At 41.5% G+C, this 27,785-nt stretch overlaps 3 protein-coding genes across 3 annotated transcripts in view; 2 read left to right on the forward strand and 1 right to left on the reverse strand.

Moving 5' to 3' along the window:
- Window positions 1-531: 531 nt before the first annotated feature.
- fbxo43 (F-box protein 43) lies at window positions 532-11,202 on the forward strand. The gene is made up of 6 exons (XM_088410436.1): window positions 532-760; window positions 4,456-5,287; window positions 5,384-6,124; window positions 10,112-10,211; window positions 10,428-10,619; window positions 10,717-11,202. Exons 2-6 carry the CDS (start codon window positions 4,500-4,502, stop codon window positions 10,963-10,965), a joined length of 2,070 nt encoding a protein of 689 aa, XP_088266562.1. The 5' UTR covers window positions 532-760; window positions 4,456-4,499; the 3' UTR covers window positions 10,966-11,202.
- A 291-nt stretch (window positions 11,203-11,493) lies between these two features.
- Window positions 11,494-25,761, forward strand: rgs22 (regulator of G protein signaling 22). Its single transcript, XM_088410038.1, has 23 exons — window positions 11,494-11,724; window positions 11,795-11,823; window positions 11,901-11,963; window positions 12,056-12,238; window positions 12,341-12,426; window positions 12,684-12,829; window positions 13,030-13,633; window positions 13,749-13,910; window positions 13,987-14,143; window positions 14,234-14,356; window positions 14,448-14,549; window positions 16,888-17,082; window positions 17,236-17,328; window positions 17,801-17,979; window positions 18,484-18,646; window positions 20,521-20,685; window positions 22,194-22,235; window positions 22,761-22,919; window positions 24,159-24,338; window positions 24,543-24,713; window positions 24,777-24,917; window positions 25,008-25,107; window positions 25,418-25,761. Exons 1-23 carry the CDS (start codon window positions 11,703-11,705, stop codon window positions 25,549-25,551), a joined length of 3,399 nt encoding a protein of 1,132 aa, XP_088266164.1. The 5' UTR covers window positions 11,494-11,702; the 3' UTR covers window positions 25,552-25,761.
- Window positions 25,762-26,130: 369 nt separating this feature from the next.
- The window catches only part of vps13b (vacuolar protein sorting 13 homolog B), a 298,582-nt gene continuing 296,927 nt past the window's right edge, over window positions 26,131-27,785 (reverse strand). The window contains exons 66-68 of the mRNA XM_088410037.1: window positions 27,218-27,386; window positions 27,055-27,135; window positions 26,131-26,833 (exon numbers count right to left, since the gene is read on the reverse strand). Of these exons, the coding sequence (XP_088266163.1) occupies window positions 26,585-26,833; window positions 27,055-27,135; window positions 27,218-27,386 (499 nt within the window). The 3' untranslated portion in view covers window positions 26,131-26,584. The remainder of the gene's footprint in view (window positions 26,834-27,054; window positions 27,136-27,217; window positions 27,387-27,785) is intronic.

Consider the following 27,785-nt stretch of genomic DNA (forward strand, 5'->3'; position numbering starts at 1 on the left):
GCGTGACAAAGAAGAGTGTTAGAATTGTTGCCTATGGAAACGGCACAACCCTCTACGTCATCAGAGGGCGTCATTATGTGCGTAATTAAATCGTGATAAAATATTTCTTTTTAGAATAGCGGGTATACAACGGAATTGGAAACGCTTCTCCGATTTATGCATACTAAATAAATATGAACAATGCATGGAGTAAAAATATCTTTTACGAAATCCTCACTTGAACACATCAATCCACGCATTCATTCATTAATACTATCCATCAATTAAAAATATTCAAGTTAGAAAAGACACAAGTATTTCATGAAAAATAAATAAAATACAGACGATAAAATCCTATAAAACTGGCTGTATTGAGGGCAGATAATTTCAAGCAAAATTGGTTGTAATAAGAGATAATGAAATAATATAGCCTATATAATGAAATGTATTGACGGTTCACAAAGAATGTTTTCACCTTTATTTCCCATTGAACCCATGTATTTATGTATCTCGACTACAATATGTTCCAAACTGAATTTTATTCCTGGGCTTTGTGCCTTTCTCGTTTCGATGAAAACCGCAAAATGAAGACCAGCTGACCGGCAAGCGGAAACACGTGACACGAGCCCCATTTGGCTCCAAATTTTAAAGCGTGGCAAGTTGCAACTTTAGTTGCGAGGTCCCGCAACGTTTGCCAAAATGTACCTGACTGCAACTGGGGCACACGGTGTCAGCTGAGGTCCCAACGTGACCGGCCGCAATACCGCTGTGGTGTTTTAGGGTAAGTGCCTTTATTTTACATTGTGTTTGACCTTCCCAAATCTCTAATGATAACGAAAATTATTGCATTGAACACAAATGACCGCAACAGAAAACGGATTAAAACAAAAGGAACGCATTAAAATCCCAATATTGCATATTCCTTCGGCAACATCCCATGTTTACTTTTTTCGTTAATTAAGATGCTCAATTTTTGAGCAGTCTGGTCTGGCAGGTTTGGCGTCAAAAACTGGTCAAACGGCGTTTAAGTTGAAGTTAAAGTGATTGACGGGCGTTGTCGTTGTTAGCTCACTTAGTTCTACCTGTAACCCGCACCTAGGTTATCATCCGAATTTTAAGTTCAAACCTTAAATGCTCTATGAACTTTACAAGGAAACTTAATTTGACTTTCCCTCAGCTGAATATACGTATTGCTCAACTTTCTGGACACATTGGTTTTCAGTTTTGCAGTAGGTGAACAGACAATTGTGGAAAATGTCCTGAAAGATTAAACAGATGGGCATGTACAGTAACTTTTTTGGTAAGGGTGAAACTACATTTAGCTGTAACCATCTCATACTACATTTTTAGTTTCATCTTGAAGTTTGACTTGGAAGTTGAATATCCGTGTTTTGTGATCAGTGTAAAATAACTCATTTAGTCTTATCATCAACTTGATCTTCATGATCAAAGTGCATTGCAATATGTAGGTTATTATGTGACTGCCAAGTCAATCGTACTACTGTTAGCGTTAATTATTTTCAATAGCAAAACTTGAACAAATTGCGCTGCTTGTACAGGAGGGGAATTACACAGGAGAGCAATTATGAGTCCATCCAGCATCCATTTTCTGCAGCTGCTTATCCGCACTAGGGTCGCTGGTTTGCTGATGCCATCCCAGCTGTCGGGCAGTAGGCGGGAGCCACTCTGGACTGGTTGCCAGACAATCACAGGGCACATAGAGACAAAAAAAACATTAAGAATTAAAAGTGTGACAGTTAACTTGTCCCAATACTTATACGATCTGGTACTTTGGACCTCAGAATATTGCTCCAGTCCCCTTGATTTAGGCGGGCCACACAAAATTATGCAAGCCACACAATGTTCTACTTCATTCACAGGAGTATGCTAATAGTTTTCTCAGTCAAACAAAAACGCACACACACACGTGCAAACTCAAACAATGATGAGGCCTCACCACCTTGCTAATGTGAGATTCCAAGTTGTGTTGTTGAAAATCCTTGTGAAGGAAAAGTGCATCTGAGCACTACTTAGTGCGTATAGTGGTACCCCAATTTAGTGAGATTAAACAATCTTGTCACGCACAATGAATATGTTAAATGCACACATAAATCCCACAGGACGAGATCTTTCATGCGATTGAGTCCACAAGAACGAGATCAGAAGAGATCTCTGCAAAAAATGTAATGTAAAATGCCTAAAATGCAATTTCCAGTTTTCAAAACCTTTTGTTTTTATTGAGTGTTCAACAAGAAAATATACAGTCTAGCATGTAAACATAAAAGAAGTCAAGCACATTTTTCAGCTGCACCTGAGATCTTTCCCCTTGCTAAATAGTTAAACAAAATGCATACAGCTCGTATTCACTGCTGTGTGTGTGTGTGTGTGTGTGTGTGTGTGTGTGTGTGTGTGTGTGTGTGTGTGTGTGTGTGTGTGCGTGCGTGCGTGCGTGCGTGCGTGTGTGTGTGTGTGTGTGGTGTGTGTGTAGTGCTTACAGACTGTCTTTGTCTTACTTTCCTGTGTTTTACCATTCTTTAACTGGAAAAACCAAGAGCTGCAGCTATTGAGGATTTTTGGTATTCAAATAAAAGTAAAATACAGATGGTTAAAAAAATGCAATGATAAACCCTAAATAACAAATTACTCTGAATGTTATGAATAACCAAATTTTACAGTTTTTTGGCACTCAATATTTTTTATTACCTAATTATAAACGATGAGAGTAATTTGCGACTAATTCATGCTAGACGCCATGCTAAATGCTGGCGACAGACGCCATACAATAAAATGTCACCGTAAGGAAGTTGTTTTCTTATCGCACTTAAATTTCAAGTGAAAGTGAGTTCAGAACAACCTTGTGCCATTTACTGTATAATGGGAGAGAGGGGCAAGTCGCTGGGATCACAGTAGAAATACGAGTCAAGTCAGCGGTTATCACGACGCACTGCCGGGAACAACCTCAAAATAAAAGCATTCCAAGGCATTCGTGTCCAACATATGAAACAAACAAACATTAAAAAGCTCTTTTGCTGTGCACAAAATAGTATGACATTCTAATCTCTTCTCCATCCCTGACAACTACATTTCTTCTTCATGTACAATTATTAGCTATAAAAACACGTTTTGACCCTTGCTGTCAACTGAAAATGACCATGTACTCAGGGCTCGGTAACGAACAAACACGGCTCAGCTTGTGAATGTCTCATAACCAAATCTTGAAATTAAATGAGTTGTGATTGGTGTTCCTTGAGCAGCATCGTGCTGTAATTTTCAGTTGACAGTAAACTGAAACAGAACTGTTTTTATAAAGTTATTATTTGTCACATGAAATATACTTTAGCTTCCAAACTCATATAGACAAAATATCCGGCCATCCGGATTCTGAATCAATCAATCAATCAATCAAATTTTATTTATATAGCCCTAAATCACAAAGTCTCAAAGGGCCTCACAGATGAAAAGAGGTCGTACAGAGACATCTTTTCAGTATAAGGTACACAACAGCATCCCCTGTCAAAGCTCCCAGAAGGGGAAGGAAAAACTCAAAAACCCCAATTTGGGGAAAATCAGAAACCTCCAGAAGGGACCACAGGTGGGAGGAGCCCCCTTCCAGGCCCACAGGTTGAAGTGGATGCTGCATGTACCAGACACAGAAACAATATAAATTACAGAAAACATATTGTGCTATATAGTGCAGTGATGTCTTGACAGCAGGCAAAGCCATTGGGCAGGAACCATCCCACATTCCAGCCAGGTGGACCGCAGACGGCCGAACTCCTAACCCGTGATTAGGAGTTAGGATTCTGAACAAATCCCTCACGCACTAATCTGCCTCATCACCAGTCACTTTACCGCACGCGCACCTTACAAATCGTGCACAATGCAGGAAAGCTGCTAAATACATAATATTTTGCACTACGTGATATTTTGCACTATCATCCTCATATGTATACAGTTTCTTCCACTCCATCTACTCCATGATATGCTTAGAATGTAAGTCTATTCATTTATTAGTAATAAATTATTACTGCCCGTATTGCTTTATTGCTGTTTTTTTTTGTTTCGTTATATTGCCCACTTTATTATTTGATTGATTGTGGAATGTAGTCTGCTCGGGGAAGTGAAGAGAATAAGAATTTCATTGTGTAGTATGACTATTAATTTGCCAATAAGATTCTTGAATCTTGAAAATATAGAAATTCTACGGCTGGATATGGCTAAGTAAATACATTTACCATCCCATTAAATGTGCTTGTTTCTTCCCAATGAAATACTTTGAAGACAAACCTCAACATAATGACAATTATCCATTATAAGTGTTCACACTTCTCTTATTGAGTTTATGTCAACCTGCCCATTTAGCTTAAATAATTTTGAGTTTGAGGATAACCTTTTTCTTGCCAGTCAAACTAGAGAGGTGTGCGTGTGTCTCACATGATGACTTGGAGTTGGTTGAATTTCTGTTGTCGTCTGCAGGCCTCCGTGGGAGCGCTACCGTCTGGGCAATCGGGAGGTTGAAAATGCAGTGTACTCCTGAGTCCAACATCCATCACGGCAGCTGCAAAGTGCAAGCGTGTCACGAGTGTTTTGACAGTGGCTACTCCGGTCTGTTCCACAGTCCGCAGAGCATCAATGGATTTGACTCCTGCGGATCTTTGTCTTCAGTGGACTTCAGTGACACCCCCAAAGACAACCACAGACTTGCTCTCACCCCTCAGGAACGTAGCCATTCCAGATCTTTGCACAAAGTCACAAAGTGGAATCAGCAATCCTCCACCCTGAGCTGGTGCGAAACTCCCAAAGCATGCAAGAGAAATATTTCACTGCGACAGAGACTTGCTCTGGGCAGCGCCACTAAAGATGTCAAAAATGACAACGCAATGTCCCCATGGACCAGAACGCTGGCATCATCAATTGGGCTCAGTGTCTCCTTTGACTCTCTTGACACTGTGACACAAGCTTTGCCTTTAAGCTCTTTAAAATTGGTGCAGGATTTCACCTTAAGTGGTAGGAAACGCCGTCAGCTTTTCTCTCAGGTAAGGACCTCCACTCTTAAGGATGGTGGCCTCAGCTTGGGTGACAGCATCAGTGTGGAGAAAGAAATTTCACTCTTGGATGATTTCAATCAGCACTTTCACGCCTCTGATCAAGTTAATGTGGAAGTAGAAGCACCTTGTTTGAGCGAGTTCCTGCCGGGCTCATCCAAGGAAAACTCTCCATCCATAGTCAACAACCTGACAGGTGCCCTCTATGTTTCATCCGTGGTCTTGTGCACACCGGCATCTAAAGATACACCCAAATGTGTCAGGTAGGCATTCTTTTTTACCTCCGTTTCAATTGGCAGCTATGGTTTTGTTTAATTGTCAGTCAAGTAATTTGAGAATATGCCTGAACTCTGCCGCAGGTCGCCGAGTGAGGATAGCGGCCTCAGCTTCCTGGATAAATCCCAAGACTCTTCTGTCGATCATGATGGCTCTTTCCAAGAGTTGCTACTTTCTGCCTCAAAAGGAAACTGTGAAATTCCCAATCCGACAGATGCAAAACGACGACCGCGTTTGCAACGACAGCACAGGCTTTCCACGCTCAAGGAAGGAGGATCATTGTCTGAGGAAGACGTGCCGGCCAAAAATCATGAAAATATTCAGCGCCACGGCAGCTCTTTGAAAGATAATGATGTTTTTGTTAAGGTTACCCCTTGCAGGGTTCGTTCTCTGAAATGCCTCAACACAAGCTCTGATGAGCTGTCGTCCATTCAACAAGGTTATAAAACTCCTCAAAGTGAAACAACAGCCAAGCTTGACAGCATCACACCTCGTAGCACATCTTCGAATTCCAACGGAACCCCCTTCAAGACAAACCAGTCCAACCTCTCATTGACACCCGCTTTACAGCTGATACATACTTTGTGTGAGCAGAGAGCCCAAATGTTTGCGGGCCGAAGTCCAAGTCTAAAGGACGAGCTGAGGGCCATCGTAGCTCTTGCTAAAACACCCGTTGTGTTGAGCACAACCATGCCGTTGGCGGGGCTGATTGGCCGGAAGATGGGCCTGGGGAAGGTGGACATAGTGACGGAGCTGAGGAAGAGGAATCTCAGACACATCCTAGCTGTCATATTCGGCCAGCTGTCTGCTGAGGATGTCCACAGGTAAGAAGTTGATGGTGTACAATACATCAGAAGTCAAATACTTTATTCATATCGTTAAGGAAATTCTATGTCTTTTGTAACTGCAGAAACAGACTTTTACATTGTGTTGCACAACTATTTCAGAATTATTTTCTAAAACCTGAAATTTCAGTTTCTGTACAGATGCCTTCAAAATAATAGAAATTTCTTGAAAAAGGTGAATAAATGTCAAAATTTGTCTGATTGTTCTGATTGAATTCCTAAATTAGGAACAATGGACATTATATTTCAAAACAAGAAAACTTCAATTCGTAATTACCCTTTCATATTTAAAAAAAAAATAGCAGTATTGACATCTGTCTTTAGAAACTCAAAAATGTGTCGTACAAATGAAGAAGAGGTTGTGGAAACTTTACTGGGTACTCTAATATTTTGTTTCATAAACATGGTTTCTGGTAACTGCTTTGCATCTGTGTTGCATAGAGTTGTCCAACTTCTGGCAACGGTCAACAGGTATTATCGGCCGAGGTCAATTGTCCTATGTTCCACAATTACTCTGTGTTTCTTGGTTTCATGAACAATTTTTTTTTTTTTTTTTGGTCTGGCCACAAGTTTTCTATTCGATAAAGGTCCGGTAATTGCGTATACCTTTTCATTAGTCTGATACTCTTTTTCTGGAATCATAATTTTACTCACTTTTTTGCGTATTTGGGGTCATTGTCTTGTTGAAACATCCATTTCAAAGGCATTTCCTCTTTAGCATTGGTAACATGACTTTTTATAGTCTCCTGATTAGGTCAAACTGATCCATGATCTCTAGTATGCAGTAAATAGGTCCAACACCATAGTCTGAAAAACATCCCCATATTATGATGTTCCCACCACAATGCTTTGCTTAAGTGTCCTAACTGGATATTGTGGCTTAAGTTCTGTGTTTGCGGGATGTCAAACAAACTGTCTGTGACCCTAAAAAGAACTTAATCTTACTTTTATCCGTCCACAAATTATGATACTGTGGCGGACACTAGGACCATGTCTCTCACCCAGTAGACATGCTGCTATGATCCTTTGATGCTTTGAACCTGTTGGCTTTGTCTTTGCTGTTTTGGACTTTGTTGTATCAGTTTTGTGATGGCAAGCGAAGAGTAAAGATCTCCACTAGCACAGCAACGTGTGGTTTCTTCGCCTCGCCACATTGGTGACCCCGGACATTAGAATGGGTGACCCCGGATGGGTCATCTTGCCATATTATTATCCCAGACGTTAGAAAGTTTCGTCAGGCTGTTGGAGATGTAGTCTCGCCACATGGGTGACCCCCGACGTCAGAATGTTTCAGCGAGGAATCACCGCAGATGTCCCACATCGTGGCATCCCTCCACCAGCCTACTATACGTCAGGTAATGCAGCAAGCTGCTACCACGTCAGCCAGCCAGCACCACGACAAGGGTCCTCTCACCCAGTCGCCCAGTCCCTTGCCGCACCAGGGATCGAGCCAGCCAACAACAGGCTGGTACGGGCGCTGGTGAGAACTGCTGTGCAGTCCAATTTCGGAGTCCCTGGCCGTCGACCGGGATCTTCCAGCCGGGCGGCCTCATCTACTACCGATGTCCGTCCGGCCTCAGCAGTAGGCCTCCAGCCACCATCATTCAGCCGCCCCTCCGATTCACCATGCCCGCAGGTATGGTCCGAGTATACATCGGAGCGGGTCAGCTGGTGTTGGTGCCGCAGCAGGTTCATGCCCAGGCACAGACTGGGACGCAGCCGCGACCGGCCGTCCCTCGGAAGCCCACTGTGCCTGCCAGCATGCAGGTCAGCACTGCCACTCCGGCTCCTGCGGAACTTAAGAACATCTCTTTGCCAACGCTACCTCATGGTTTTCACGCTGAGCGTCTCACCCTTACTCCTGTCGCACCTGGGCCACTGGTGTCACATACACCGCCCAGGACCGGACTGTGACTCAGGGTGCCAGACTGGTGAATACCCTGTGGGGTTTTTCCGTTATGCCTTTCTGGGTGTTCGGGGGGGAGCTGTGTGGCGGACACTAGGACCATGTCTCTCACCCAGTAGGCATGATGCTATGATCCTTTGATGCTTTGAACCTGTTGGCTTTGTCTTTGCTGTTTTGGACTTTGTTGTATCAGTTTTGTGATGGCACGCGAAGAGTAAAGATCTCCACTAGCACAGCAACGTGTGGTTTCCTCGCCTCGCCACAATACCGTTTCTTTTCAGGGCAGTCAGTGTGTTCTTTGGTGAATTGTAACCGCGTAAAATCGTTTGATAAAATTTTAACTGAATGGTTTTCTCCACTTGTTTTTTTAGGCTTCGCTCTTCATTAAAACAACAGTGTCTTGAATGACCCATTTTACTTTTTTTTTTTTTTCAGGACAATTGCGCAGCCAACTTATGCAATTTTGCCTTGATCTTTAAATAAGGCCCACTTGTTGAAACGCCTTTTTAACTCAACACCCTCCCCAATTAAACTCTCCACAGTTATTTTATTGAACACACCCATTTCAGTTAATGATTGTTTCACCGAATCAAAATCACGGCAGGCCTGTTGCGTCTGGTTTCTTCAACCTTTTCAATACCCCCAGAAACTTACTTGCACTATAGAGGTTGAAATTTGAACCAAAACAGGGATCTACCTTAATTCCCCAAAGATAGATTTTTTTTTTTGACAACATTTGAGGAAGATTGCATCAGATATCCACATAAGCTAAGTTATGACGTACAGATGCAAATTTCTTATCAGACGTATTCTTACTTATGGTAATTACGATCATGGGACGAACTAGACTACAGGCAGTCAGTTGGCTGTTAGCAGCCACGGTGAACAACCTCGGCTAACACCAGTAGCTTGTTAGCTGCAGCTACTGCATTATTTTCAATAAAAGATCCAGAAATATTACAGTAGCTTTTTACAGTAGCTTTCAAGAACAGCTGAGCCTCGAGGCTGCCACAAAGTTTGGGCTAACGGGCAAACGGCCCTCACATGGTAACCTAAAGTGGAACGTGTAGCCGATCAAACAGGATAACGAGGAGGTGGGCTTTATATTTATTGCAGTAGCACACAGTGGAAACCCCCTCGCCACAGCGCTCATTTGTACACTCAAATACTCCACCTGGTTGAGACTCAAGACTACTCTTACTCGCTTTCCCACTCACTCAACTGCAAACCACACAGCTGTCAGTAGATACCATACCCACAGCAAATATACATTATAACTTACAAATATAAATACAAGAAATCTGATGAAACAACAAAGCTGAGATTTCCTCTTTCCTCTGCCTAACTATAAACTTTTTACATTGTTGCCAAACTGTTGCTGCGTCCTATACACGGAAAAATACATAGTACCAGAATTTGACACCAAAGTTAAAGGTGTGTCCTATATTTGGGGAAATACAGTATCTTGCAACCTTGGACGGACTGCTATAATTTTGAACACAACTGTATAATAGATTTAACACCATGGGTGTCAAATTTATGGCTCGCAGGCCGGATCCAGCCTGCGAGATTATTTCCTGAAGCAGTCAAAAAGTTAATAGTGCCATACCCATTAGTCCACTGCCCATATTACAGTAATGCCCTTGTGTGTGTTAAAGGAGTCACTCAGCTGTGGTTCTGTCTGATCGCTTCTTTTATTGTAAGAAAAGGAAAATGACAAAAATGATTAACATGCGTGTTGTCTTGAGCCGCTGTCATCCGTACCCCACATTGATGCTCGATAACTGACTTTCTCAGTCCTCCTTCGCTGTCTCTCTCGTGCCTGACAAGGAAAATTCCAATCCACAAAAATTTGTATTTTTGCAAGCAATGCTCGGATGAGCACTGCAACTTACAAGCGGAGTGACCAATCGGCGTGCTTTTGCCAATTCGCTTGCTGATCGCTTCCGTGACAAAAAGTGGAACTTTTGTATAATTATATATGTGACGGCCATGTTTATAATTTTTTGGGGAAAAATTGTTTTTTCGAAACATTCTGATTCATGCATTTGTTTGCGCAGGTGTGGTCACGTGTGCAAGGACTGGAATGAAATAATTCAGCAGGACAAGCAAATTTACTTGAAGAGAGAAATTTACAGAAGTGAAGAAGCTGCTCTACAGGTAGAGGGACTGTAATGAACGCAATATCAGATGCTTAGTTTATCTCCGTAAAGAGAGAAAAGAAAAGAGAAAAATATAGCTTCCACAATACGCATTTAGAAAAGATTTGATGGTTTGAAGAAATGAACAAGTATTCGGTTTTAGTTTTGAAAATTCTACTTAACAGCTTAACAGTGAATAATTCTTGGCATTAAATATGTCTTCGTTTATCTTCAGCCTGGTGGCACTGTCCATGTTTCTGATGCTGAGACAAGATTGGCTCTGCTAACAAGGTCGCCCCTCAAAACCCTCCAGGTCCAATCTTCAAAACCCAGTTACTACACCCCACAGTCTGGAAGCCGCAATTTAACTCCTTCACAGTACAGCACTTTATCATCGGGCAGCAGCAAACGAGACAAGTTCACTGAAGTACGTCTCTTACTTGATTGTGTATCCCCCTCATCCTTTTTTTTTTTTTTTTTTTTTTTAAAGTGTCGGCTATAAATAATGTCCTGTGCCTTTCCAGGTTGCCAAAACTCTCTTCAACGACGAATGCCTCAGACAGTGCCCTCGCTGTCAGCATCCTGCAAAGTGTCAAGTAGTGAAAGGCGAGGGGCTTTGCGCCAGAGCTGATTGTGCCTTCCAGTTTTGCACAGCGTGCTTGTGCGCTTTCCATGGCTCCAAAGAATGTAGCAGCCAGTCTGTAGGCCGTTGCAAAAAAGACTCATTGCTTCCAGGAAGTGCCCAGAGCAAGCGAAACATTAGAAGACTATAAACAGACAATGACTTGAAGTTTATCTCTCGCTGCTATTCTGAGAGGGCTTTATAAATCTAGTTTTGCTACTGATTATAGTGAAGAGTAGACAAAGTCCGAGGTTGCAATGTTTGAGCGACTGCTCAATTGATCGCTGTAGTGTGCGTGCGTGCGTGATTGTGTGTGTTCGTGTGTGTTTGTATCAACAGACTAATTTTAATCACAAATCACGGTAGTCTTAAATTACATACCATCAGATATTGGTGCATGTTTTTTGTCTTTTTATAATGGCATTGTTTCAAGCAATTTTTTTAATAAATTCTTTTTTTTCTAAAAAAAAAAAACGTTTTGCTGGTTTATAAAATGTTTGCGTACTAAGACAGCGTAAGTGGAAATTTATATGTATATATTTGGTGACATCTAGCGGTCATTCACCGCGACTACCCTCCCCCCTCCCCCCCACACGCTTATTAAAACTCCCTCAGTATCCTTTTGGCGAGGGGATACAAGCGCATATTTCTAAATATTTCCACAATATGACGTGGACGACTTTACTAGCCCCATCCACGAGACGAAATCCATCTTTCGCCTCACTACTCTCTAGTCTTTATTTAAAATTTATCACTATCCACCCCCACCCATTGTGAAAGTGAGTCCACTTCCATAGCAACCTCAGTGTGTAGTTACATAAAAAGCTTTGTCACCCGATTTTTCCAAGAAGAATTGCATGCGGAATTCAGGTTTTTGACGCAGTAGTCATGCATGGTGAAATTTCAACCGGTAAGATTGGTCTTTGAAAAGCATACTTTTGGAGGTTGTCACATTTTTAATGTCTTACATTTTTTGGCAGCGTTTCCCCAGCTTACTGTTCACAATTTTGTGAGTACAAGATTAATTTGACGATTATTTCACAGTTTAAAAGCAGTCTAATTGTGTGCTCTTTTGCCTGCATACAGGAGAACTTCCTTACCTCTGATCATTTGTTTGTTCAGATGTTGAATGCATTTTTAAGTCAACCGGTAAATTCATATGAATGTATTTGTAGTGAAGTCCAACATTTTTAGAATGAAAACATTTTCACACAATGCCCTGAATGTATCTCAATTGTCAGTGTTTTCCACAAGCTTTGCTGTACAATCAGGAGCAGGATCAGTTTGAAGTGCCGAGCAACGCGGCAGAGTTGACTTTCAACCAAATCAGAACAGCACTACAGCACAGCAAATCACAGCTCCTTTACAAGGGTGCCAAAGCACTGGCCAAAACCTCTTTAGTGGACAACCATTATATTGTCTCTGTAAGTAAACTTATGCTTGCAATTTGCATAGCAAAAGAGAAGATAATTAGGTAACTTTGTTGATAGAAAATGTCTTTTTTAATACTCTTCCTTACAATGTAGAGTCTGGACAGAAAACAGGGGATTCAGTGGATTATCAAGGAAAGATTGACTTTTTTCCTTCAAAGTCGCAGCTACTGGGAGTACAGGTATTCAGCGCAATATTAATACATCAGTATTGTCTACAGCACTACAATATGCTTTACATGTCTTGCCAGCTCCAAAAAATGTACATTATTTTCTTTGATAATGACTAATTTAAGATGGAACAATTTATTGTAAATAAAATACAACATATTAGTACAATTAAGCAAGGTATTTGTGCAAACAGTTTCATTTGTTTTTATATATTTTAGTTGGGGGACAATACAAGGCATAATAATTAATTTCATCTGGTGTTTTGTAGACTGTCCAAGTTGTTGTTTCAGTGGGCACGAAATACAAAGATCCGCACAGGATGTTGCAGTTCTCGTTTAACCCTGGCCATACTTGGTGACAAAGAAAATGGCAAAGCTGAATTGTGTGCTCCCAAAAACAAAACATCCCAAAAAGGTTTGAATTTGTCAAATTTTCATATATCATCAGTATGATGGAGTGCAGTTTGACCAAACAGCAATAATACACATACAATAAAAAACCCCATTAAAACGTTAGCTCTCCAACCATGCCAATCAAAACTAGATACCCAAGGTCTGTAAGTCTCTCTTTGCACTGTATGTTCATGATACTAACAATATTTAATCATTGTGAAGGTTGTGTGAGAATACCTCAGTCAGTGTGTACGTCCTTTGGCCAGAGTGGAAAACTCCAAAGAAATGTCAGTGAATCATCTGGATGTTCTCGCAACCGTTCTGAACCATCTGGCACTTCCTCCGTGTGCCTCACTTCCTTTCCCTCAAAATTGAATGGGGCTGACATCATCCGAGATGCATCAGCTTCATATCTAGGGAAACAACTACATGAAGAGTCCTCTGAACTATTTTTGCAAGACCTGGCTACCCGAGTAGTTCAGCAGGTGGTTGACCATGCTGTCTTCATGCTGACGACACGGAGCCAGGAAAACACAAACGACCTTACAAACCGGACCAACACAGATAAAAATTGCAAGTGTATAAATTACCAATGCTTATTTGATGAGTACACTAGTTGTCCAGGGAATGAAATACTTGAAGGGAATGAGACTAAAATGACTGAGGAGAGTTGGAATTCAGACTTGGGTATATGCAGCAACCCAGGAAACCAAGCAGGCATTGATGATTTCAAGGAGTTTTTGCGTGGCACGCCGGGAGCCAGATTGTTAAATCTTTGGATGGACATAGAAATGTTGAAGACTATAAACACAGAGCGGAAAAAGAGGTAATCACCCCCACTGCTGCTCTGTGTTATCTTTGTTTAAGGTCTATAAGGAATTTTTGAGAACGTAGCAGTTAGTTTTTAAATCAATGCTGTTGTATTTTTTTTTTTCCCCCAGCTTTCTGGCTTTAATGAGGAGTCGCTACCTATTACGCAGCAGTCAGAACAGTCTGAACATGGAGCAACTCTGCGTTTTGGGCCTGAATACCTCCCTCTGCTGGACAACAGAGAAATTGTGTGCAATACAGCCCAACCTGATGGAGTCAATCATCTCCTACTGGTGAACAACATTTTTTTTTTTCATGCTTCTCCGAGTTGTATTTGCTCCTAATCCTACCCCTGCTGTCCCCACACAGGGTTCCTCGTTACTGGACATCCGATCAAGTCCAAGTAGACCTTGATTATTCTGGCATAGATCTGTGGAGAGAGTGCCGCGCTTTCCCTCATTTCACATCATTGTGGCTTCATCCCCTTAGTTCTGAACCCTGGCTTCCGGGTCCTTACCATTCACAGGTAAGAGAAGTGGAATATGACACGACTGGAGGCGGTTTTTCAAGTTGACGGTCTGTACATGCAGAAGTAAAATTTACAGTTATTGAACAGAGTCGCCCAAGCAAAAGTCCATCACGAGGCTCCTCTACACTGGAAGAGACTTTGCAAGCATTATTTGTCGACCCTGATGCTGGCTCATATTTCACTCATTTCTGTGAACAGTCTGGAAACCAGGTATGATTTAATGACACATTTCACACTGCTTCATGTGGATCAGTAAACGTGTCTGTGAGGACCTTTTCTTCACTCCTTTATTCCTTGAAAGTTATGGCAGCATGCAGTTTATTTTTGGAATGACATCCAGCATTACCATGAGCTCTTCTACCAGGACGCGCTGGATCCCTACAGAGTGCAGAGAGTGGCTCAGGTACGTAAGTACACGTATTGACGGACAATTTAACTTAACTGGCCCATCAAAGAAATTGCTGCACACTCTGAGGCCAATTGAGGATTGTATGTTCAACCTTCTCAATTTTGTGGAAAAAAATAAAACATAATGCGCATTGCATTATTAGCAACAGAGAGTCAATTCTAATAAATCACTAGAATGAGTTGATAGTACAATAATGTTCACTGAATTACGCAACTATCTCATTGGATCATGACGATCGTTTACATTCACTGTGTAACACATTGTCTTAGTGAGAGATGGTGCATCACCTTGCGTCTCCCCTCTCTATACAGACGCAAATGATTCTTGTTACGTTATGCCATTATGTAATTAGAAAACCCATTCATCCGTTTTCTTATCCACGTGGGACTTGTTGGTGCCTATTCCAGCTGTCTTTGGGCAGTGGGCAGGGTACACTTAGCGTTTTAATTCATTTCGGGGCATCTTGCTGACCCTCAGCAATTCTGCCCTCACATAATGCACATGCCAAAAAGCACCAGTGTGTGCCATCTTCCAGTCTGATGACTGACTCACTGGGCCTTCCTGACACAAGGAGGACACACTTTCCAGAATATGTGGGATAAGTGGTTGCTATTTATTGTTCTTTGTAAGTAGAAAACACTGAGAGGTGGAGGAGGCGGACCCATAGGTGGCTTCTTGTCCTAGTCTTCATTTGAATATTTGTCTCAGCCTGCATTGCTTGTGTGCTGCTCACTGCTAGGGGACTTTCAGTGGCGGAGGGAAAACCAATCGTGTACAGAATATTAACTGGTGGGGTTGCTGACCGCAGTTGCTGCCCTTGCAGAAACCCCCAGCACCGCCATTGCTGCCAACAGCTTGGTCAGCTGGAGAGGTGTGAGCTGCTTTTGCTGGGTTTAAAAAAAAGAAAAAAACAAAAAAAAAAAAAACCCAAACCAAGAGGCCCCTCTTCTACCAGCACCAAATAATGTACCACGGGTGCTTTTCAAGATTGCACAAGGTCACAGGCTGCGGCTGCTTAACTGTGCACTGTTCTTTTTTGCCACTGACATTTTTTACCTGTTTGTGCTATGATGTTCTCATGGATAGACCAGACGGTGATTATTTCATGCAGACAAACAAATCAGTCTTGGGTCTCTCGAGTAGTCAGGCGGCTCCATAAATTAACCAGCAATAGGCAAATAGTTGACTGGAAATTTTTTTTACTAAAGTAACATATGACTCCTTTTTTTTTCTATTTGCAGTGCAATGTTTTATACTGCAATTGCAAAGAGATTAAAATTGGTTTTAAGTTCATGATGTTGGACTTTTTTGTTGTTGCCTCAAAGATGTCCAGAGGAAATACTTGGAATTATATATAACAAATAATTCAGTCAAATCAGCCTTTTTCTCAATCTGTAATTTATTCAAAAGACTAATCACTACCTATTTGTTCCCCTGGGGTTAAATATGTATTATTTAGAGAATAGTGGAACATTTGTTTGTGTATTGACCACATTGCATCAATAACCAAAACAGCTAATAGTAAGAAAAACTCAGAAATGTAACATGGACTCCTAGAGGACACACACATATGCGTTACTCTATATGAAACCAATTTTACTATCACACTAAGACAACTCACGGATCTATAAGATGGAGTTTCTAAGTGATGATTTTATTCACCAAGAAGAGGAAAAAAAATGCAAATTCCCTTGTTAAATCACAAAGCAACTGTGACTAATTATAATTTGGAGAGTTCTGAATTCAATTTCACAGGCAATGCCCAAACCTGATTGCCATTATCTTTTGCAGAATCAAGAAATCACCAAAGTAGAGTCTGTTAGATACTGTTAAAAAGGAGGAGGCAACAAATTCCCAAGAACACATGCATGATACCAGAAATTTTGAAGGAATGGAAAAAAAAAATCTCAGTTATGGAAAGGCTATAAAGTCATTTCCAAGTTAAAAGTTATTACAAAAAATGTAACGTTTTGGAAAGTCAATTAAAGTTCAATTGGTGTGACCTCTCCAATGTGTCAGAGTTGAAACAATTCTGCAAAGAGTAACGGTCCGAAATTCCTCCACAGTGGTGTGAAAAAACAAAGAAATGTTTGCAAGTGATAAATACATATGCAAAAACATGGTCAAAGATTTTTTTCACAGCACCGTATTTCTATAATCACAGTATGGACAATGTCCCAGGGTTTCCTGTCAGGAATGACCATGACTGAAATTCAATGTTTCAATTATATTCACACGAATGTTCATCAGAGTGTTTAAGAGGAAATATTGTTCAAAACTACGTTTTTACCTTTGTTGCGATATTGATTTCAGTGTCTTTGTGAATTTTCAGGTTCTTTTCTCTACGTACCTCCATCGCTATGCCAGCAGGTGCATTGGCGTGCAGGACGAGATCAGGAAGGAGGTGCACGTCCATCTGGTACCTGCCTTCGAGGAGCTCTTTGATAAAGCGGAGGATCATGTCTTGAACATCCTCATGGCCGCTTGGACAGCGCTTGTCGAACGAGACAACAAATCCTTTCAGCAGGTTTGTTCCGCTTTCATTCATAATAACGTTTTTAGTGTGGATGTGCGGCTATTAGAGTGTTATACAACATTTTAAATAGCCGGCACCACAACAACTTAAATGATGACAACATTTTTAATGATTATGTGCTCATGTGTGCCTGTACATGTTCAGCTATGTGTATATGAGGATGTGCGCTCCCTCAACACTTGGGAATACAGGGAGCTCCAGAGCATATATGCAGAATCCAAACAAAACATCAACCAGGTCAGTAAGAATTATGAAAGAACACGTAACTCGCAATTGTCTTTTAACACGTCTTTTAACTGGTGACACTTTGTTTTACTGCTGTATTGAAGCAACGTTACGCATCAACAATTTCTGTGGCACATACACACCTACCTACCAGTTAGATGTATCCCTGGTCATGATGCCAGTGGGGGGTTTGAAGCGGATATACACCTGTATATCCTCGCCTTTGTGGTCTGTTTTTATTTCCATTTTACATAATGACCTAACTTCAATGAAATTGCGGTTGAATATACACCGACAAAAGAGTCTGACCATTTCAGTGTGCAACATAATTGAACAAGCATTGCACAGAACACGAAACGATAATCATTAGTCCAGTCAGTGTCCTGCTTGGCCTACCATAATTGCCTTAAGTAACTGACCCAGAATCTCTTGTCAGTAGAAAACTGACAAGTAATGTAAGATTGTTTTTGTGTATCCCAAATAGGTGCAGCAGCGTATGACACCATCTAACACTTCATCCAGGTTCTCTTCTCAGGGCCATTGGACCCTTGACTCTTGGTCCAATGTTCCTCCACAGTACCAAGCTTACCGCTTAGGCTCCTTACTTAAGCACCCTCATGACATCTGGCATTTCATGTCTTTTCTCCGAAATAAAGATGCCAGGCAAGTTACTGTATGAAACACACGTGTGTGTGTGTGTGCGTGTATATATATATATATATATATATATATATATATATATATATATATATAGAGAGAGAGAGAGTCATAATGCCCTTCTTTAATCCTTTATTTCGATTGATTTCCTTTAAGTACAACAGGAGACTACCAAATCTGACTCATTTTACAGTAATTTAGGAACAATTCTCAAAACCTCTGCTCATCAGCATCACACTTCAGATGTAAATCAACTTATTAAAGTAAAACTACTTTTATATTTGTGTCAGGGACCCCACTCTAAGTTAGGTTGTTATTTTAGTTATTTTTTCAATGCTTTGTAAAATTTTAGTCTCCAAAGTTGACTTGAACAGCCTTAATATACATCCTACCCGTTTCTGTAACGTCACCTCAACAAAATGAATATAAATTGAATAAATGTGTTAATTTTGGCAACATTGCCCATGTGTATGGATCTTTGATATTGTGTTTTGAAATGGTTTTTGTCAGTATCCACCTGGAATGCTGGCTGGACCTGGAACAATTCAGGAGGACTCCTCAGAGAAGCAAAGCATTGAGACAGGACCAATCTTCTCACATTGCAAAGAAGTACCTGAACAGAAACTATTTCTTTAGCTCCCACAGTCCTGCCACTGAAGAGCAGCAAAACAACGTATGTTGAAAAACTCAGTACATTGAAGTTTGGTCATGTAAAATCGAAGACAGGATTTGAACTGCAGTACTGTCGAGTTTGTGGTGAAGTACTCCAGACGCAGGGGTTAGAACATGCTGCCTGTGATATGACAATCCAGATTTAGCGTGTCAGATCCCCTTGGGATTTCAAATCAAGTCTAATAAATGGAGAGTCCTACAGGTCTCACCCAATGTTCTACCGCTTCTCTTCTGCTCTTATGTGAAGGGTTCTGTTGACAGATCTGGCAGTGTGTTACTGGAAGATCATAGAATAAAAGACATGGTTAGAATTAAAATGAGGTGGGCTAGAGGTTTGTGGTTTGGATCCACAATACACAAGCGGTCCTGGTAGGAGAAACCTTCTTGTCTAAAGTTAGTTTAATAGATTAAAGCAAACTGCAGGGGGGCATACTGTGTGAGGGGTTTGGCCACTTTGATTTTAAACATCAAAGGCCTACGGTTTATTATTGGAGTCACTGGCTACATAAAATATGACCCTTTACTGCAATGCATTACAAAACCTGCCTCAAGCATATGCTTTAAAAATTGTTTGAGGTCAGGGCACTCAAACAGCAGCCTAAGCAGAGAAATCAAGGCTTTCCTCTCCCCAGACACTTTGTCCAGCTCTTCCAGGATCCGGCCGGGATACCTTGCCCTGCAAGCGTCCTCTTGGTTTTGCTCAGGGACTGCTCCACCCCAACAGGTATACATCTGAACCAGATGTGCGGGCCACCTCACCTGGCTCCTCTCAATGTGTAGGATCTCTCCCCCAAGCTGAGGAGCCCCTTTGGTTCCAAACAGATTTGGTTGTCCTGATTGTCATCTCATCCACTCCACGCTCTGCTGCAGACTGCTCAAGCAAGAACTCAAGATCACAGCTTAAGGAAGCCAACAGAATATCCTCATATCATGATCATAATATGTAGATGGAAATCGGGCCACCAAAGCTTTTTTTGGACTGTGCCTGGCCGGGTCTCATGTGTCTAGTCCCGGAAACTTGGTGCTTTCTGTTGAACCCGATCTTCAAATCTGTCTCCAGCGGAGTCTTGCAACGTACCCATATGGGGTCCTGAGGTGTTCTCTGACTCATCCCTTACTAAGGATGTGTCGGTCCTGGGTAACTGCACCATTGGTGTGCAACCCTCTAGAGACCTAGACTCTTGGGATGATTCAGGGACAAAACCCTCCATCATAAGGTGACCACTCAAGGAGGTGTCTGTACAATTATAGCATATATTTACGACTCTTAACATATGTATATTTGACTTGACTTTGACTTGAATTTTTGTTTTGAATCCAACCTGAGTTGACTGATACCCTTGACCTTCCACAAATTCAGTCATTCGTTCACAGAAATGACTCCCTTTCATCTACTTACGCCCAGTTCAGTTCTTTTCCTGATTAGCATAACAGATTCTACGGTGTCAGCCCTGTTCCAGAGCCGAGAAAATTTCTAAAAGAAATAGCGTTGTCATACCTGCGTGTAATTCAAATTCGTCTCGTGCATTTTGATTTCGGATGCGTAAAATTGGTAAAATATGTATTGACACAGTTTTATTAGAAATGTTGCCGACATCTTTCTTTTCCATCATAAAAAGGAAGACATCGACGAACAAGGACTGAAAGCAGATAAAGTGCATTTGTGTATCGTGGGACTGGATTAGGATAAAGAACAGCAGGAGTCAGACATTTTCAGTCTGGTTTCCTAGAATGTTTCCCACTTTATAATCTGACCCGCCGCTGTATGTTCATCATAATGTATTGAGCAGGCTTATCCACCTAGAACATGGCTTTCCAGCTTCTGACTGGGTCCATAAAGTTCTGCTTGTGCATTGTGCACTCATTTGTATGTAGATATTGCACCTGTTAGGTGGACCGGAGCTTCAGAACCACGAATGTCTATCGAAAACGGTTACTGTGGAGATCCAGGACATCGTCAGTGATCACATTGAAAAAAAATGGCTGCCTCAGTTTTTGGCCACAGCTGAGTGGACAGACCGACGGAAGCGCAAACCAAAGGTACAGTAGACTTCAATACTGTACGCCAATGATTAAAACTGCACGCACATGCCTGATGGAGCCGAAAGGGCAAATTCCATAATCACATCTCAAATTGTTTTCCCCCTCTAAATTGGTGGTCTTAGGCAGGCCTAGTGATGTCACCAAAAACAGATCAGAGGTGTGGTAGCAGACACATTGAAGCTGACATCTCAAATCCAAACTACACTCTAATTTGAAACAGACCATAGTGTGGCTTAGCATGTGTGGTCATGTTGGCAGGAGCTTTAGCAGGAAAAATAAAACTAAAAAACAAGAGCTTGTAATAGACATTTTACAGTTGCAAATAAATTAAAACTCAAAATGCTACTGGTATAAATTAGTGTCAACGTTAACAGAAGTTCTCTCAAGCTTATTGGCAATGCTACTGACAGACACAAACAAGCACCACACCCTTGTAATAAAATGTGGTACAATTTTATTAATTAAAGATTCTAGAGTCTTAACAACATGGCAACAAACTATTGTTTACTTACTATACATGGCTCTTTATATAGGGATGGTAGCTTTTTTAGCTTTTAGCTTTTAGCTTTTAGTAGCTTTTTTTCCTGAGAAAAAAAAAAAAGCTTTTTTATACATAGTTTTCCATTAAAAAAAATAGCCTTGTGTTAAAGGGACCCTGTGTAAGATTTAGACTATTTCTCATTACGGACAGCAGGAGGTGCTGCATTTACCATTATCCGTAGCTATAACAAACATGGCAGCCCAATAGAAGTGCCATCCCCAAAGTAAGATAATATAAGGATAACTTGACCTACGATTATATTTAAAACACTCTGTTGGGCGTTAAGAACACATTTTTTTGCAAGTTTTTGAAAGTTATAGTCATTTAATTTATTCCTTTTTAATGAAAAACGCTATAAATCTTACACATCATCCCTTTAAGAAGTCCACACTTCAGTGCTACAGTGGTCATCTCCCAACTTAGCGAATCCCCATCCATGGTGACCATTTAAAACGAAAAAAACTCCACATTTCTTTTTATAAGAACAAGTCTTAATATATGTTGTAAAATGGTCCTTAATACATGTATATATTTTTTGACAAATTATTCAAAAAATAATTGAATAACGCAGGGGGCCGTAACGCAGTAGTAGTGGTTGTCTCCCAAAGAGTTTCATTTATTAGTTACGTTTGACTGTAGAAAATGCTGAAGTAACCAAAATGTGTGAATGGGAGCACACGGCTTGACAATCACCATTTGTAGTAAATAATTCACTTGCGGGTGGCACTATTTGATATGAATACTGGGTTCCCACGGACACTGATTTGATTGGAGGAACTCGTGATCTTCACGCCGGTTGTCTGAACTTAGGTGAACGAACGATGAAACCCTGGACTGTTTCCCGGTCAATCACAGCTCACCAAAATTTCAAACGGCTACAAGCTGGAGACTTGTTGCTTCAAATGACTTTCTCATGCATGAAGATAATTGGTTTCTCATCTGTGTTTGTACGTGTGTGTCACAGGACAGCGCTCAACAACAAAAGGCAAAAAAAGAAGCTTGGAAGGTGAGGCGGCATTTACAATGTTAGAACGGAGTCAACATAAGGCGTTTGCTAGCCTGCAAACATGTGTGATTTACTTCACCACTTGGCTTCCAGCGCCGGCTTTGTCAAACTCTATTTTGGCCCGCCGGTTAATTTTCCCAAATGGGATCCAGGATAAATAAGATTAAAGCATCAGCGTAACTAACCTTGCTTTAATAGTGCTTTTCATGCAGCGCTGTTGTCATCCCTTCTGCACAGCGGCATGTCACAGATGTAAAACATGAACATTTGAAGCGGCGTGATTACAGGACCGACTTTTCATACATGATTGTGACTTTGATCTTTACCATCATGATGTCATCACTAGAAAAGAGCCGCTCCTCCAGGGAACACTGTCATTATTTCAATTTTGCGTGAGCTCATGGCTCCCATAACATTGTTGTTGTTGTTTACGTTCCACGGCAAGAAGAGGTGACCATGCCTGCCGTTTTTTGACCTCGGGGCACAGTGCCAGTGTCCTTAAAAGTGTCTCGCACTTCCCCTCAGACTCAAAGCTTGTGGATGAGCTCCTCCAAGGAGATCCTTCTTTTTCGACGACTCCTCCTCAACCCGTCCTCCTGTTTGCTCTTCCAACACTTTGTTTGTCCCAAGGGTGGCTTCCTGGAGAATGATGTGCTCTTTTGGCTGGAGGTGCAGAAGTACAAGGTACAACAAGACCGCACCGTCAATGAGCAGCAACCTACTTGTCACATTTTAGTCAAATACGCCCCTGAACGAAATGGAGAAGACAAACAAAAAAGAAAGCCTCCAAAACCTGCCCCCCCCCAATTGCTGCGCCGACTATAAATATGACAGTTATCTGTTAAAAAAAATGTATAAAGTAAACCCAAAACTGTGTTTTTAACATTATAAAAAAACAAGATTAATCATCCAACAACTCTTAACTACTTTTTTTTGCAGCCATTATACAGGTTACTGGTTAGTCTAAAACTGAAAAAAGTGCCTGAAATACAAATGACAATCCTTATTTTATTCTAATTACACTTCAGTTGGCAAAAGCTGCGTCCTCCCTGGCATTGCATCACCACCCCACTATTTGAGAGAAACTGACATCGGTCATTGTATGACAAATGCTGCGCAATATCATAATTGATACATGAGTGCCAAGCCACTTAAATGCTCTTGTGCCATTCATGAGTAAAGGTAAATCTAATCACTCCAACACACACTCAAATAAATAATAGTCACAGCAACTGTAGTATTTATTTATCTAGTAGACTTTAGGTGTTCAAGTTTTCGGGAACAGCGAGTTTAAAACTGATAACCCATCATTGATACGATCATATAAATGTCTATTTAAATAACTTGATTATTTACTACACATACATTTATACTTTTCATAGACTTAACAGATTTACGTAAAATCCATACAAAGTCATCTTTGCCATGCACAGGTAAAGATATCACAAACTTTTAGAAGGCGTTCTAGAACTGGCCTAATGTGAATTTTCAGTCAGGTAAAAGAAAAAAAAAACATTGAGACATATTTGACCTTTACATAACCTTTCGAAGCAATCGTTTTAACGTCCCAATACAAATTCAGGTTTACATTTTAAGCGTATTAAAAAAAAAAAAAAATAACGTTCACCTTGTTATTTAATGAAGGCTATCCTACTGCTGTCCTTCTTCCACCACTTGTCCTCTGACAGTAATAGTCTCTGTATATCGTAAAGCATTGAGGACACGTTTTCATCATGAGTTCTCATTAAAATTTGATTATGCATCGACTGATATACATTTCATGTTGCGTGCAGAATTTGTGAGCGGACCTCCCCAGTAATCTTCCGCATGATATGCTCCTTCACTCACCACTTAAATCTCAGCTATGAATGAATAAAGCTTTCACCATCAGCCCCAGGTTTTGCCTTTTGTTCCTTCTTGCAGGACCTATGTCATTCGCACAGTGACGAGGCCACAATTCAGCAGAAGATTTCCACAATCATCAAGTGTTTCATCAACTCCTCCACACCTCCGGCCCTGCAGATCGACATCCCTGTGGAACAGGCGCGGCACATAATGGAGAAACGCCACCAACTGGGCCCTTACATCTTCAGAGAGGCACAGGTCACGCGGCGACCCATGACATCATCGCTTGTTGAACTAGCGACTGTTGAAAGCAGCAAATCATGTTTAGAAATAGGCTGTGTTTGGGAGATATCATAAGTACAAGTTCATAATTACAAACATTTAAGTGCGGTATGTTCAAATTTAGGAAGAGAGCATGTGTCTTTTCACAGCACTTTGCTTGTGTGTCTTCTGTGATTACAGATGTCGGTGTTCAATGAGTTGCTCAGGTTCTGGCCCAAGTTTCAGGAGCTTCGGAGCAGTGTGGATGAAGATCGGTTTCTGCAAATGCTTCATGACGAACGGGTCAAACACAAAGCCAGATTGCGGAGACAAAGGAGGAAAGAGGAGGAAGAGGACGAGAGGAGGGCACAGGTACGCGACGTGATGTCATCTGCTACCTTGAAGTCAAACTTCGGCGACCTTGTCTTGGTACAGGAAGATGGGAAGCGCCTCGCTTGCAGCTCTAGTGAGGATGAGGGTGTGAAAAATGATGACCGCGGGGGTGCGGCAAAAGGAGGTGGTGAAAATAGAGCATCAAAGACACCGAGCCGCCTGATACCGTTCTCCCCAAAGCCGGTGCGATCGTTTACTCTGAGGAAGAATATTCGTTATGGTTCTTTTTTGTTATGACAACATAAATTGATTGGAGATGTCATATTTCTTCAGTTCTCATGGTCCTATTCCAAATACATGGCAGCTCTGAAGAGAGAGGAAGCATTGCTAAGGAGACAAAGTCAGAAAGAAGCATCATTCTCCACGTACTCAGGTACATTACAATTCATCTTAAACTCTGCTGCGGGACAAATGTTAAACATTTTAATATCCTTTGAGCCCACCTTTCACTTCCAAATGTCTGATTTGGCAGTGGACACTTAAGTGGATGTCAAGTGACCAGCCAATTTTATGTCATGGTGCAGAACTTGAGTCTAAACTTCTGCCTTGAGTCTTTTTGAGTTCCAGTCTTTTTAACTTCATAAATAATGTATTGCTTTGGCAATCGGCTGCATCATAAAAAAAAAAAAAAAAGACAAAAGGTGGGAGATGCACTCCACTACTCGGCATGTCTGTCTCCGCAGTGTCCTCAGATGGCAGTGAAAGGACAACAGGAAGTAAACAGAGCCACCAGAAGACCTCACAACGCTCCTCCAAACTACATGTGAAAAGATTTCAATCACGTGACAGGAAGAAAGCAGTGGAAACAGGAGAATGAGTGCAGGATGACAGAAGACATATTGGGAGAAATGCTACATTTTTTTTTTTTGAGCGTTCAGGTCATTTCCACATTAAAAAAAGTCATATATTAAAAGCAGAAAAAAAAATTAGTTGGACAAGTGTTCTATGTAAAAAAAAAAAAAAAAAAAAGTCAGGGCTAGAATGTAGCCACTAAATGGTCAGCCACCAAATTTCCACCTCACACAAATCTGGCCCTCCCAGCAAAAAAAAACACACCACCACACAACTGGTTAAAATGAATGGAGATGCCATGCACCCACAGGAAATAAAAGGCTAAGATTATTGCAATGTGTGCTATGATGAAAATCACCGGTTGTGCTCAATTTGGCCACACGGGGTCAATATAAGACAGCCATGTATATGCTCTTCATCGGGCACGAATCTCTCCTGAGTCCTTAACAGGGCACTCAGTTTCCCTCTCAACTCATCGGTACAGCACTTATATTGTTATACACACGGTTAAAAGAAATATGACGCAAATGTTGTTATACGCTTTGCGTACACGTTATTAGTCTGAATCTTGAGGGGTTAAGCACTTGCAACTTTTACAAACACACACAACTAAATGTTTATTATAAATATTCTCTAAATATAATTTGAAAGGCATCAAACCTTACACAGAGTCAAGAAGTACAATAGTACTATAAAAGGCAAAAGCATTAGAGTTTGGCATCATTATACAGTGACAAAGTGTTACAGTGAAGCATGTTACATCATTTGGTTGGCAGCTGGTGTTCGTGGCTTCATTCCACATTATAGCTGGCAAGAATGCCTTTTTGCACTTTTATGGAGTTTACGTCTACTCAATCTTCACAAGTCCAGAAAAGAAACGTATGAGTTCTGGTATCTACTTTTCGGCTCTCAGGTTGCTAATTAGGAGGAAATAGTCATTCGTAAAGGCAAATCTTTGTGTTTATCCACATGATTGGCATTCTTATACAAAACAAACTGTTCCTTTTGTGTGTTTTTTGCATTCGTGGGTAGGTTGATAAATGTCAGCAAGTGGAATATTAGTGGAATCCGATTTGTAAGGCTTTATCCTTTACCATGGTGAACTTGCTGACAAATACTTTGGCGAAAACGGGATTGACAAGGTAGCGGTATGACTTGGTGACCGAGGGCGGCGGTTCAGCGAGCGTCACTGGAGTCTGCAGCTGCACCGATGAAGCGGCGGGAGGGAAGTAGTGGGAGGCAAGCTTCACATATTCCACCAGGCGCCGATACTGCTGCTCAGATAGCCGCTCTCGCACACCTTCGCCCTGAGGGAGGACAACACATCATGACTTCAATCATCAACGTTGCCCTTTTAGCACTAGGCGAGAGTGGGGATGCGGATCGACTAGTCAGCAGATTCACCACACGAGTACGATGGAGCGTCCGCGTCACGGCAGACGCTCCGCCAATTTCCTGCTCCGTTCAATTGAAATGACTTTTTTTCCAAAAGAGCTCAATGACGGCAGAAATGCTTTGATGGTCTCACCTCTGTGTCACTGGCTACCGTTTGCTGCTGCAACGTGAGAGTGAGCTGCCCCTCATGTCCTGCCTCCTGCTGACACTCCACCTACAGGAGGACACAGATGCAACATTAAGCGCGCAAGGCGACACATATAGACAGTGCTCCTTCAGTCATTCGATCCCTTTACCTCTGTGATGGGGAAGGCCTGCTGTTGCGTGTCCTCGCTGAGGCTGACCACGAAGAGGACCTCCGAGGTAAGCAGCAGACACCCGGCATGCTCCTGGCCAGACCCGCTCACGATAGTCACCTCTAAGGCCATGTGCAGCTCCGGTCGACCTAAAGACTGGAGCATTTTCCTGTAGCCAGAGAGCAGAGCAAGTTAGTTAACTCTTTCAGTGCTATGTCTATGTAAATATGGTTGCGGCCATTGAAAGATTGACTTCCATTCTTCAGTTACACTTACATGTAGGTAACAGCTGTGTTATAAGGATGGAAACACTGCCACCCAATGGTCACATTTATCACTACAGTGCTCAATTGGCTTTTATTAGGTAAGCATTAGTCAAGTGCGTTAGCTCCTCTCCATAAAAAAATTGAACGTATTGTACCAGAATTTTCTCATCCATGGCACCGAGTTAAGAGTTAAAAAAAAAAAAAGCCAGTTAACTCATGCTCTACGTCAAAGATCCATTTTTACTGGGCAGGCAGTGAATGAGTTGAAAACATGGTTCCAATGACAGAAGTATACACATTCC

This window comes from Hippichthys cyanospilos, chromosome 3 (assembly GCF_059441005.1).
Source record: "Hippichthys cyanospilos isolate Australia breed blue-spotted pipefish chromosome 3, RoL_Hcya_1.0, whole genome shotgun sequence".
Taxonomy (NCBI): Eukaryota; Metazoa; Chordata; class Actinopteri; order Syngnathiformes; family Syngnathidae; genus Hippichthys; species Hippichthys cyanospilos.

Bases quoted from the DNA above. Each gene is read 5' to 3' on its own strand.
- rgs22 (XM_088410038.1), top strand. From the start codon at position 11,703: ATGCATGGTGAAATTTCAACCG. The intron at 11,725-11,794 runs GTAAGATTGGTC...ATTTTTTGGCAG, and splicing joins GCATGGTGAAATTTCAACCG to CGTTTCCCCAGCTTACTGTT. The intron at 24,714-24,776 runs GTACGCGACGTG...GTCTTGGTACAG, and splicing joins AGGACGAGAGGAGGGCACAG to GAAGATGGGAAGCGCCTCGC.
- fbxo43 (XM_088410436.1), top strand. From the start codon at position 4,500: ATGCAGTGTACTCCTGAGTCCAACATCCATCACGGCAGCTGCAAAGTG. The intron at 6,125-10,111 runs GTAAGAAGTTGA...TTGTTTGCGCAG, and splicing joins TCTGCTGAGGATGTCCACAG to GTGTGGTCACGTGTGCAAGG. The intron at 10,620-10,716 runs GTACGTCTCTTA...GTGCCTTTCCAG, and splicing joins AACGAGACAAGTTCACTGAA to GTTGCCAAAACTCTCTTCAA.